Source organism: Erinaceus europaeus, chromosome 11 (assembly GCF_950295315.1).
Source record: "Erinaceus europaeus chromosome 11, mEriEur2.1, whole genome shotgun sequence".
Taxonomy (NCBI): Eukaryota; Metazoa; Chordata; class Mammalia; order Eulipotyphla; family Erinaceidae; genus Erinaceus; species Erinaceus europaeus.
The window spans coordinates 67,455,942-67,468,630 of record NC_080172.1 but is presented as its reverse complement, the minus strand read 5'-3'; the positions used below and the strand labels follow the sequence as shown (position 1 = coordinate 67,468,630).

At 48.7% G+C, this 12,689-nt stretch overlaps 1 protein-coding gene and 2 long non-coding RNA genes across 5 annotated transcripts in view; 2 read left to right on the top strand and 1 right to left on the bottom strand.

Annotated features, from left to right (window-relative positions):
* The window catches only part of LOC132541394 (uncharacterized), a 15,130-nt gene extending 7,066 nt beyond the window's left edge, over positions 1 to 8,064 (top strand). The window contains exons 3-5 of the long non-coding RNA XR_009552593.1: positions 4,993 to 5,107; positions 5,626 to 5,731; positions 7,912 to 8,064. This is a non-coding gene — a long non-coding RNA (uncharacterized LOC132541394). The remainder of the gene's footprint in view (positions 1 to 4,992; positions 5,108 to 5,625; positions 5,732 to 7,911) is intronic.
* Positions 1 to 12,689, bottom strand: part of LOC132541395 (uncharacterized) — a 23,921-nt gene that overhangs the window by 322 nt on the left and 10,910 nt on the right. The gene's annotated exons all lie outside the window — the stretch shown is intronic.
* CSF1 (colony stimulating factor 1) overlaps positions 11,013 to 12,689 on the top strand; it is a 21,845-nt gene continuing 20,168 nt past the window's right edge. Inside the window, exon 1 of one of the 3 annotated variants that reach the window (XM_060201925.1) lies at positions 11,013 to 11,621. In XM_060201925.1, coding sequence (XP_060057908.1) covers positions 11,583 to 11,621 — 39 coding nt within the window. In that variant the 5' untranslated portion in view covers positions 11,013 to 11,582. The remainder of the gene's footprint in view (positions 11,622 to 12,689) is intronic. The other 2 variants (XM_007529350.3, XM_007529352.3) reach the window with 2 other exon arrangements.

Here is a 12,689-nt window from a genome sequence, read left to right as displayed (position 1 = left end):
GAAGAAGTCATCAGCTTGGTGCACTGAAGAACTAGTGGCAACAAAAAGGAGGAATAGGAGGGGGAAGAAAAGGAAGAGGAAAGAGGAGGGGAAGGAAGAAAAGGAGAATAATGAGAAGCCAACCTTTTGGTGCTCAGGAAGTAGCTTAGTGTAGAACACGCTTTGAATGTATGTCCAGCCCTAGGTTTGATCCCTGACACTGCATTGACGCATCATGCACAGAATAAGGGAGGATTTCATGGATGGTGGAGTGATGGTTTACTGTTTCTCCCTTCTGACTTACAGAAAACAATTGGACCAAGAGGTGAATCAGAAGTACTGGATGAGGTCTTGGGTTCATTCTCCAGCAATACTTTAAAAAAAAAACAAAAACAATTTTAATCAGAGGACACAAGAAGGGAGCAGGTCAGGCATAGACACTGTGAGCTCCAGGGGGTGAAAACCAAGGCAGGTTTGGTCCCTTGTAGGTGATCAGTGATCACTGATCACCTTGTTGAAGGAGGCACTCAACTTATTTTTTCCCTTCTCCTCCCACCTGCCCTGCCCCACCCCCAATAGAACTTCTTCTGAATCACACTGAATCTCCTGATAGAATTTCCTTCTGCTTGTCAAACAGCTATGATCTGAAAGGCAAACCAGCCCTTCTCCTGGCCCTCCAACTCTTTCCTTTTGTTCTTGGCCCACCCTCTACTCCCACCCCCTGCAGTCGCCACATCAATTTATCTTCTTCATCTAGGCTCCTTGCCTTTAACTAATCAATGTGGTTAAGTCTCTGACACTCCCTCTCCAGCCCCAGCCTCTTCCACTCCCCTTTTATTATTGTTGTTGGTTTTGGATAGAGACAGAGAGAAACTGATCAGAGAAGGTGAGATAGAAAGGGAGAAAGAGAGAAATGTCTGCAGCACTGCTTCACTGCTAGTGGAACTTTCCCCCTCCTGGGAGGTACTTGGGACTTGAGCCTGCATCCTTGTGCATGGCAATGTATGCACTTTACCAGGTGTACCACTGCTCAGCCCCCCCTCCTCCCACTCTACTCCTGATTAGATGCTGCATTTCCTGAGAACTCATCATGTCCATGTGTCCTCCACCCAGTGCCTCAGAACCTAAGAACACTGCCTTATGCAGAGGGATGTGCATTATGTACAGACTAGGAATTGGTCTCCTCTGGCTTCTTACCCAAATCTTTCTCCCCAGCTCCTATCATCCTGGAATAATCTTAGTAAGCACTTTCTTGTTTCCTTTCCTTTTGTCTTTTTGAATGCCATTCCCTCTTTCGGGAATGTCCTTTCCTCATCTCTGCCACTATTTACTTTTTGCTCTCAACTGGCAGCTCCAAGGTTCTCTCCTCCTCCCTGTCTCTTTTCCCACCCTAAGAGCCTGCCAGCTTGGTTGCTGTGTTGGAGCAGTGTCAAGGCCTGAGACCTTTCTCCAGGGTAGGGATGCATGTCATTCAGTGATTTCAGCCATTGTGCCTAGGGCCTAGCAATTGGCAGGTGCTCGACAGATGTTCATTAGACGAGTAAGTTCATATTTAATTTCACAGGCACATGTTCAACTCTCCTCTTTAGTCCTGGCTCCCTTATTCCCAAAGGGTAAAAAGTCCCTAGGAACACTGAATGTCCAAGATTATAAGAGTTCACAGTCTGGGCTCCCCTAAAACTCAGCTTCTAGAAGACCCCTATTTGAAATTGACTATAAAATCTTTAAGCATGTAGCCCACAGTCCTACTTTTTTAGATTCAAAGAAGGGGAACCAGGCAGTAATGCACTAGGTTGAAAGCATGTATTATGTTCAAAGACCCAGGTTCAAATCCCTTCTCCCTACATGCAGGAGGAAGGGACAAGTGGTAACATAACCAGTTAACTGCACAAGGACCTGTGTTCAAACCCTTAGTCCCATCTACAGATGTGGAGCTTCACAAGGGGTGGAGCAGTGCTGCAGGTGTCTCTCTTTCTCTATCTCTCCCTTCCTACTCCCTCTTCTCTGTTAATTTCCCTCTGTCTCTGTTGACAAAAGAAAGGGGGTGACTGCCAGGAGCAGTGGGTTCATTGTGCAGGCACTAAGGTTCCAGCAATTACCCCGGTGGCAATAAAAAGATACAAGTAGAATTCAAAGAAGAACTGAAATATGATTTCTGTCATTGTGTTCTAAGGGGAAAAAATCTGTTTTTCTACTCTCTTCACCATAAAACAGTGTTGTCGTGGCAATTTTATTGCGTAAGTGGAAACATAGCATAGTAAGGTCGAGTTTTATGAGCAAATATCTAACTGAAGGCAGGAAGAAGAAAGGGGAGGGGGACTCCAGGCAAGAAAGTTCCATCTCTGGTCAAGCAGATCCAGGACCTAGAGTGGAATTGCCAGCTTTTCAAGGGAGATTGGCACGAGAGTCAAGGATCACTCATCCTCCATCAATCAGCTAATATTTATTGAGTGATTGCAGCACTGGGAACTGTGGTTGAATGGAACATAAGACGCGTGTGAGCCTGGTTTGCTTTCTGTGGTGAGTTTCTTCTGAGCTTTTTACCACAATTCTAGAAAGAATTGTAACTGACATCCATTAGTCAAAACATTCCACAACAAGAGACTAGAGATGCTGAGCTGACATTTCACAAGCTGAGGCAGGCAGTGTTAAATAAGAGATAACATAATAGATAAGAGTACCAAAGCTCTAAAGAGAGCCCTGTGTTCCCCCAAACCTTATGAAAAGTATCAGCCCTGGGATCCAAATGTAGACTCTGCAATTTCCAGTGCAGTTTTCTGTTAATGCTAGCCAGCATGTCTTCCAAGGGTGCAGAGTGTTTTCCAGGAAATATCTGATTCAGTCCTACTACTAATCATAAGTTATTACTACTACTACTACTAATACTACTACTACTACTACTACTACTACTACAAAACTTCCATTTTATAGATGAGGAAACAGAGATTCTAGCAACTTGTCAAATGTCAGTAAACAGTATAGCCAGGAATGGAATGGAAGCCAAACCCTGTGTTTCTTCTGGGTTTTCTGGTTTACCTACACACACACACACACACACACACACACACACACATCTTCCAAATTCTTCCACAGAACTGGACATCTCAGTCTTTTAGAAGGTACTTGATTCTTTTGTGTTTTTTTGTTTGTTTGTTTGTTTTAAGTAGAAACAGAAAGACAGAAAGAGTGAAAGAGACCACAGAACCATTTCCATCAATGCAAAGTAATGCACTATCCAAGTGGGCTGTTTGAAAGCATTTAATTTAAAATGGATGATATTAATTTCTAGAACAGAATTGTCACTTAACAGTCCCAAGGAATCTCTACGTCACACACAGGCCCTGTCTGGACTCAGTTCCCAACTCCAAGCCCTGGGAGGAAAGAAGAAAAGGGCACTCCAGGCTAAAGGGCCAGGCTGCTCTGGGGCCTGCAGCTAGGAGCCCAGGGGCTGGAATGTAAGGGAAGGATGGTGAGCTGCAACCACCAAAAACATTCTAGTGAACAGGTTGACTGGCACCTATAGGTCTGGGGACCAGCTGTGATTAGGGGAAGGAATGAGGACCCAGAATGCATCGCATTCCTGCCATTATCAGCAACTCTGAGTTTGGGTGTTCCTGAGCCCAAAGGGGCACAGGCTCCCTTTCTCCTTCTCAGCTCCAGGATTCAACTAGTCCTCCTTTCTCATGTCTCCCTAGTCCCTTGTGGTCTCCAGAAAAGGAGCACCCCTACCACAGGATCCAGAAACACAAGCACAGGTGGATAGGGAGGTGATGAAGTGGATAAAAGCTTGGACTCTCAATTGTAGGCTCCTAAATTTAATCCTAGTATTATGTGTGCCAGAGTGATGCTCTGGTTCTCTCTTATTTCATTAATAAATAAGTGTGTGTGTGTGTGTGTGTGTGTGTGTGTGTGTGTGTGTGTGTGTGTGTGTGTGTCTCAACCATGATTCCTGGCTTGGGCACTGCAGAGCAGGCATTGGCCTGACTTCTCTGGAATCCTCTTGTCACTGAACCTGAATTAGCACTGCTCAAATAGCAGATGTAGTATCCTCTGGGATTCCCAAAGTTTTTTACAACTGCCCATTCTACTCCCTTTTATAATACCTAAGGTATTCCAGGAGATGTTCCAATCACATTAGATCCAACAACTAATTCACACAAGCCCTATGAGGGAGATGCCATTATTAGTCCTATGTTACAGATGAGGAAACCAAAGCACAGAAAGGTGAAAAAATGTAACCAGGATCACAGAGGTAGCAGGAGCCGGAACCAGGATTTCCACCCAAGCAGTAGAGTCGCAGAGTTAATGCTCTCTCTGTGTCCTGAGTTGAGGGCTGCTGTGACTCCTCCGGCTTCCTGGGAGAAATACCTGCATTACAACTACATCACCCCAGAGCAGCCAGAGAGAGGGGTACTATAATCTGGATCTTGCTCCCACCTGCCCTGCCCACCCCTGGGCAAACCTGGAATGCCCTTTCTGCCTCCTCATACCTTTGCTCTGGGATACCCCAGCCCACCCTGCCTGGCCTATGTGGTAAGAACTTCCTCCTGGACTTTGGCATCTCACAAACCAACTCAAAGAGCCACTGCCAAGGCTAGCTTAAATCACACTGGGGCCTGAATTTGTCCACATCTCAGGTTTTTCTCTGGTTTTCTTCAGTGAAAAAGTCCAGTTCCTTTGAGGCCCAGGGCACTCAGGACATTTCCCCAGCCTGGCCCCCATGACCACACTGGCTACCACCGACCCTTCTGTCTCCATGGTGGTCTGAACAGGGAGGGTGTTCACCTGGCTGGGAGGAGCACCTGCTCAGCACACAACAGGACTCAAAGTGCTGCTCCCATGAACAGGTGGAGGGAGATACATGCTGCTGGCTCTTACTCTCTGTTTCCAGAAGATTCTCTGCCTCATTTACTCTGAAATCGCACAGAGTCAAGAATACAGCCACCAGGCCAGGTCTGCTGCTTGGGTATGTGGACACACAACATTCTCTGTGGTTCTCTTTTTTTGTGACAGAGTGAGAACTAACATCCTAGAAGGATCCTCAACTGAAGGAGTATGACTCTAGAGGATAGAGACAACCTTGGAGAAGCCAGACCTCACTGTGGATAAAGTGCTCCTTGGTTTCCAGGTAAGATTGCTTAGCTCTGAGGTGTTTATGAGAGAAGGTGTCTGGCCGAGATCTTAGAGATGGGGTCCTGGAAGCTGGGGGAAAGGAGGCATGCTGGGCTGCTGATATAGTTTCCAGTAATGCCAGCCCTCAGGGCAAGGCTGCTAGCAGGAGGAGTCCTGAGGCCAGTAGAGGTTTCTCTGAAGCTGTCATTTAAGAGGGACAGCTGGCTCCTCCAGCCAGAAGATGGGGTGCTCTCACAGCCACAGCAGTGGTTTTCTAACTATCAAACACTGATTCTTGGTCATCTGCCAAACACGAGGTCTTCTTTGCAGCCCTGGAAACCCACTGACTGGAAAATAACATTCCATTTCTTTTCTTTTCCTCTCCTCTCCTTTTCTCTCTCTCTCACCTCTCTCTCTCTCCCCTCTTTTTCTGACAGAGCTTCATACCTGCTCAATTCACCTTCTCCTAGGTGTTTTTCTTTTCTTTATTCCTTACTCTTTTCTCTTCATTTTCCTTTCTTTCTTTTATTTCAGGTAAAGGATGTGGAGGGGAGAGAGGAGACACATCCAAATGCAACTCCTGTAGTTTTTACTTTTTGCATGGTGCTCCCATGTGGTGGCTGGAGGCTGACACATCATGGTAAAGTGTGTGCTCTACTGGGCAAGCTCTCTCCTGCTTCTTCTAGCATTCCCATTTCAATTATGTGCCAGAGGGTTGGGGAGACAGCATAGTGCTTATTCAAAAAGACCTTTATTCCTGAGATTCCAAGATTCTCCCCCCCAGCACTACCATAAGGAACAGCAGAGTAATTTTCTGGTGAAGGAGAGGGAGAAGAAAGGTAAGGGAGAGAAAGAGAAAAGAGAGAGCAAAGAAAAGAAGACTTTGATGATTGCAAGATAACTCACCTAGATAGTGCACTGCTTTGTCATGTGCATGACCTAGACTGAGCCATGCCATCAGAGTACTGGAGGAAGTTTTAGTGTTGTGATACCTTCCCTCTTTCCATCTATCTCTTTCTTTCTTTTTTTAAATTTATTGATTTATTATTGGACAGAGACAGAGAAATTGAGAGGGACCAGGGATATAGAGAGGAAGAGAGACAGAGAGACACCTGCAGCCCTGCTTCACCACTTGAGAAGCTTCCTCCCTGCAGGTGGGGACCAGGGGCTTGAACCTGGGTCCTTGCACACTGTAGTTTGTGCACTTAACCAGGTGCACCACCGCCTGGCCCCCACCATCTGTCTCTTTCTATATGAAAAAAAAAAAATCCTCTCAACATGTATCCCTTATGAAGAGAAGAGAGAGGACTTTGGGCAGCCTTCAGGGCAAATACTGTGTCAGGGATTTCCAGGTTCCCTCCTTAACTACTCAGAGGTCTTAGCACAGTCAGGCCTCCATAAGAATCTCTCCAGGAGCCCTGGGCAGGAAAGCAGCATCTCCTCTGAAGCCTCATGCTTCCAAGCCTGCTGCCAGCCTACCTCCAGCCCACACCCCAACACACATACACACATACACACACATACACACACACACACACACACACACACACACACACACACACACACACACACACCCTTGGAGGAACTTTGGTTGATGAAAGAGGACAAGTTGGAACGAGAAGAAGAGAAAAAGAAAGATAGAAAGGAAAGAAGGGAAGAAAGGAGGAAAGAGACAGAATAAAACAGGGGAGGGAAAGAGAAAGAGCATCTTATGATGGAAGTCCTCAACTCCCTGGAAAAACTCTCAAGGGGAAATTGCCTGTCAAATAGCTTTAAGGAAATGACATCTTCACAACCAACAAATGAGGCTTTCCTCCCACTTCCTGTCATCTATCTCCACTTTTCTTTCTCTTCAATCACTCTCCTCCCACCCTTGATTTATTCCTCTGGCAAGCAGGGTCCCTCCAGACCTCCCTCCTGCCGCCTTCCAGGGTCAGCTGAGCTTGCCTCCTCCTTGGTGATGTTGCATTAGGCAATCATTCAAACCCCAAACCTCAGATCTTTCCAAACTGCTACAGGCCTCCCCCAGGACCCAGCTCCGGACATGACTCCAGCAGTAGTCAGCAGGGAGTATGGCAGCCAATTTGACAGGGGAGCATGCATGATCCCCAGACTCAGCCCAGACCTTGCTCCCCAGACCCCCTGCCTGGATTATACCAGAGCAGGTGGCTTCACCTGTCCAGTCCCTCATTAACTCATGGAAGACCAAGGGGAGAGGTTAGGCTTCATGGTCTGGAGTTCTAGTATACCCTGCCCATGCGTAGCCCATGCAGTTTGGAAAGGGAGTGAGCAGCTAAGGCGAGTCATGTGCAGACGGACAGCATCCTGCTGGCGGACACTGACAGCTGGCCAGCACCTGCCCTCTCTAGGTCTGTCAGCCAGCCAAGTGAGAGAGCCATCAGTTCTCCTAGCCTCTGTTTCCCTGACTTGGGTGGGGAGCTTGTCCAGGACCATTCCTTCTTCTTTTAAAGGAATAGACATGAGACAGCTGCACATCCCACTGTAGAGTCCCAGTGTCTAGGGCTTTTCCCAATTCTGGCCAGCCACACACAGGCAGAGCTTTCTGGCATTCCCTAACCTGTGCTTCCAAAATGTCCTTCTGTCACCCAGCACTTATCTATGTGACTAATATCCCCAGGGTCTTTTTGGTCATCTATTTGGTTTCAAAGCTATAACTTGGGGACAGGGCTTTTCCTTCCAGTATATAAATGAAGAAGGGGTTAGGAGGGCTTTGTCCAAAGTCACACAGCTAATAAGTGACAAAGCTGGAATGACACTGTAACAACCAAGTCAACTGCAACACTTGTGTCATTATTTCAGATCCATGAGTGGACATATCATCATCACCACCATCACAGAGCACTTGTGGCCTTCAGAAGCACCATCTTATTCAACCCTAAATACTTTAGTAAGAAAGATAAGTTAACATCTCCATAGCCCTGGAGGTGGGACAATAAAGTGTTAGATTCTCAAGCATGAGGTCTTGGGTTTGATCCTTGGCACCATATGTGCCAGAGTGCTACTCTGGTTCCGCCCCCCTTTCCCTTTAATAAATAAATAAAAACTTGGGGGACCAGGTGGTGGCACACCTCATTAAGCACACATGTTACAGTGTGCAAGGACCGGGAAAGCAGTTACAGAAGCCACCAGACCTTCCACCTTCTGCATCCCACAATGACATTGGGTCCATACTCCCAGAGGGTTAAAGCATAGGAAAGCTATCAAGGGAGGGGGTGGGATATGGAGTTCTGGTGGTGAGAACTGTGTGGAGTTGTACCCCTCTTATCCTATGGTTTTGTCAGTGTTTCCTTTTTATAAATAAAAAATAAAAGTAAAACAATGTGCAAGGACCAGGGTTCAAACTCCCGGTCCCCACCTGCCTGGGGAAAGCTTTGTGAGTGGTGAAGCAGTGTTGCCAGTGTCTCTCTGTCTCCCTCTCTATGTCCCCCTTCAATTTCTGGCTGTCTCCATCAAATAAATAAAGATAATTTTTTAAAAAACTTAAATAAATAAATAATTTTCTAAATCTCCCTTTTACAGATGTAGACACTGAAGTTGACAGATGTTTTGCCAGTCTTTTGGACACAACCAACAACTGGGCACAGCTATCAAAACCAAACAGCTTCTAAGCAGGGAGTCAGGGTTCAAACTTGAGTATGTAAAGAATTTCAGTTGAGGGGCCAGGCAGTGGTGCACCCAGTTGAGAGCAAATATATTACTATCTGCAAGGATCTGGGTTCCAGCCCCTGCTCCCCACATGCAAGGGGGACACTTCACCAGTGGCAAAGCAGGTCTGCAAGTGTCTCTTTATCCCTCTCTATCTCTCTTTTCCTTCTCAATTTCTCTCTGTCCCATCAAATAAAATAAGTACAGAAAGAAAAAGAAAAAAGGGAAAAATAGCTACTAGGAGCAGTGGATTCATAGTGCTCGCACTAAGTCCCAGGGATAACCCCGGTGGCAATAAAAATAAAAACATTTAAGTTGAGGAGCAATAATGGTCACCTTTCAGAGGTGAAGCAGGTCCTAACACAACCTCAGTGCAGCCAGGGAAGGCTCAGGCTGATAAAGGAGGAACTGGTAGAATTTTACTTGCTTCTCCACAAGCCAAAAGCTTTATCTCCTCACCTTACTTCCTCTAACCTCCTAACGGATCTTAAAGAAAAAAAAATGCTAGTAACTGTTATCTTCAATCATCATTGTACAGGGGCTACTTGACAAAACATGCCTGGAGGAAGCAGGCCCTCAACCTCCTTCCTCGATAGGGCTCCATCTCTCACCTTCCTCCCTCCATTCATAACTGTCCTCAGTCCCTGGCACACAGTAACCACACAGTGCACATTTGTCCAAAGGATGAATGGTTCTGCAGTAATACCATTCCATTGGATCACTGTTAATTATGATTTGAAGGTAAGTGGACATGCAAACAGCCTGGAGTAAGTCTCGGTCCAGAGAGACGTCAAGGTGCAATTATCAGTGTTACCTTAAATACATTTCAGAATAATGAAGAGAATAACTAAAATGGCAAGCTATTTTTAGGGGTCACCATGGAGGAACAAACCAAGTAAGAGAAAGAGGCACCTGATCTGCCTGGGGAGTCTCAGAAGGCTTCCTTGGTGACATAGGCAGCATGATTTATTTTCTTTTTTTTTTAATTTTTATTTATAAAAAGGAAACACTGAAAAAAAAAAACATAGGATACGAGGGGTACAACTACACAATTCCCACCACCAGAACTCCATATCCCATCCCATCCCCTGATAGCTTTCCTATTCTTTATCCCTCTGGAAGTATGGACCCAAGGTCATTGTGGGATGCATAAGGTGGAAGGTCTGGCTTCTGTAATAGCTTCCCCACTCAACATGGGCGTTGACAGGTTGATCCATACTCCCATCCAGGCAGCATAATCTCAGTCTTGAAGGATAAGTGGGGTGGGGCCAGGTGGCAGCACACATATTAGAGAGCACACATAGCATCATGAGCAAGGACCTGAGTTCAAGAACCCTGCCACCACTTACAGGGGGAAGCTTCACAAATAGTGAAGCAGCGTTGCAGGTATCTCTCTTCTGTTTCTACAACCCTCCCCCTCTTCTATCAAGGGGAAAAAACAAGGAGGAGGAGAGGAAGAGGAGGAAAGGGGGAGGAGGAGGAGGAGAATGCAAGAAGGCTGCTGGAAGCAGTGGTGTCAATTGCAGACATCAAACCCCAGCAATGTCTGGGGGGGTGCGGGGACACACAAAGGGGAGCAGTTCAGACAGAAGGGTCAGATTGGCAAGGATATGTAAAATCACTGCTTGGCACTGAGGCTGGTAACAAGAGATGGCTCTTCCAGACCAGGCCACATATCATGCTATTCCCAGGTGGTGGGAGGGGCTGGCCTCAAAGAGGAAGTGGAGCTTGAATTAAAAAGATGGAAGAAAAAGCTCCTGAAGTCAAGTCGGTGGTATTATAATTAACAATCCCATCTATTAGGCTATATTTATATCCAGTCTACGGTGATTAATCATCCCAGTAAACGCACTTTTACAAGCATCAAGAGAAATCTAAGACCCAGGTGGCAACTGCCCAGGTTTCAGCATTTACATTGCCCTGAGGTCAAGTGTCTGGGCTCCTTTCCATGGGATACGATGCCTCCCTTTCTGGCCAGGTAGCTGTACTCCGCCACCCCACCCCCACACATACACACCCCAGAGTGGGAGTCCAGACGCCGGACTGGCTGCACCTTGGGGGCTGCCAGCAAACCCGCTGACCAGGTGCCACAGCATGCACGGAGGAGGCGGGGCGGGGGATCTCTAGTGCTTGTCCAGCTCTCAGCCCGTTTCCTGTCCCGATTTGGGAATTTTCAGGCCTAGAGGGAAAGTCCCTTAAAGCAAGAATATGAGAGCGCAAGCGAGTCAAAGAGCGAGCGCTGGATCTGCCAGGAGAGCGCGGGAGTCAAGGCCAGGCTTTGTCCGCTGCAGGCTGTGCGCCCCGAGCCGAGCCCGCCTTCTCCAGGGGACGCTCGGGAGCGAGCGCGGAGGGCCGAGGGCGCCCGCCACCAGGCTGGAGGACCGGCCCGACGGTGGGGGCGGGGAGCGGCTGCGCGGGCTTGCGAGTGTGTCAGGGCGCGTGTGCGTGTGCGCGTGCGTGTGCGCGTGCGTGTGTGTATTTATCTGTGTCTGTGTGTCTGCGTGAGTGTATGTATTTGTGTGTGTGTCTGTGTGTGTGTGTGTGTGCGCGCGCGCGCGTGTGTGTACGCCTGGCGCCTGGCCAACGTGATTTCCCATAAACCACATGCCCCACAGCTTAAAAGGCTGTGCCGAGCGCGGAGCTAGCCAGCTCAGCCGGGCTGGGGAAAGTGAAAGTTTGCCGGGGTTCTGTCGCCGGGCGCCGCGCCTCCCCACTCACTCCCGGGCTGCAGCGCGGCTGGCTCTCGGCCGCCGGGGCGCCGACTCTGCAGCGGCCAGCGAGCGAAGAGGGCGGCCGACGCGCCGGGCCGGGACCCAGCTGCCCGTATGACCGCGCGGGGCGCCGCCGGGCGCTGCCCTCCGACGGTAAGCGGGCGCGGCGCAGGGCCCCGGCGCGCAGGGCGGGCGGGCATAAGCAGGCGTGGCGGCGAGCTCTGAGCCCACTGCCCGGGCGCTCCGGGCTCTGCTGCCCTCCCCATCTTCGCTGGAGGACTCTGCAAGCAGAGGGGATGAGGCCGGCGGCGGCTCTGCTGCTGCTCCAGAGGCTGCAGCGCTGCCTTGCAGAGGAAGGCTGCTCACCCCATTGCTCTGAAGGGAACGTAGAGCACCCGCTGGGCTCAGCCTCAGAGCTCTGGCTCAAGGGGCCATCCAAATGCTGCGGATGCTATCCCCAGTAGCACCTTACTCAGGGCCACACCGCTGCTGGGCACTGGGTGCTTATGAATGGGCATACAGTTTCCAGAATGCCCAGGAACCTGTTGGCAGAAGGAGTTAGACAAGTTATTACTTGTTCCAGCTCATAAGCAAGAGGTTGGGTACTTGGCTGGCTAGATGAAATCTGTTTTGGGGGCAAGCCCCAGTGTTGCTTGCAGCTAGATCTGAATGTCTCCCTGGCAAATTCTCCTTCCCATGCTTGGGGAGGTCCTGAGATTGCCAGTGGCAGAGGAAGGTGAAAGAATGCGTTTAGGGTTGTGGACAGAAACTGTGTTCAGCACAGCTTGTGCAAAGTCCTACCCAGTCTGTGGGTAGCTGCTTCTGCAGTCCCCCAAAAGTACAGGTTGGCAGTGCTAGTGGACAGTGAGTGCTTGCTTAGTGGGTTTGTGTTTGAGCGACCCTGGAGGGGGATGAAAGGAGAAACCTGTAGGAGAGTGACAGAAAAATGTCTGGAAGATGAGGGAGGGAGTTGCAGGGTGTGAGAGGGAGAAGGAAGAACAGCTCCACAGGGCAGGAAGAGCCCCACTAAATGAGAGGAGATGGGGTTCAGAGGGCAACCTAGAAGGGCAAGGTGACAGGCTGCAAGACAAAGCTAAGGGTCTGGAAGGGAGACCCTGGAAGGGAGAAGAAGAGTGTGGCTTTCTACTGACATGGCCCCAGGGATCCTCTCCTGCCAAGTTCTCTACAGGGACCTGGCTGACAGGGAAGCACGGACTGAAT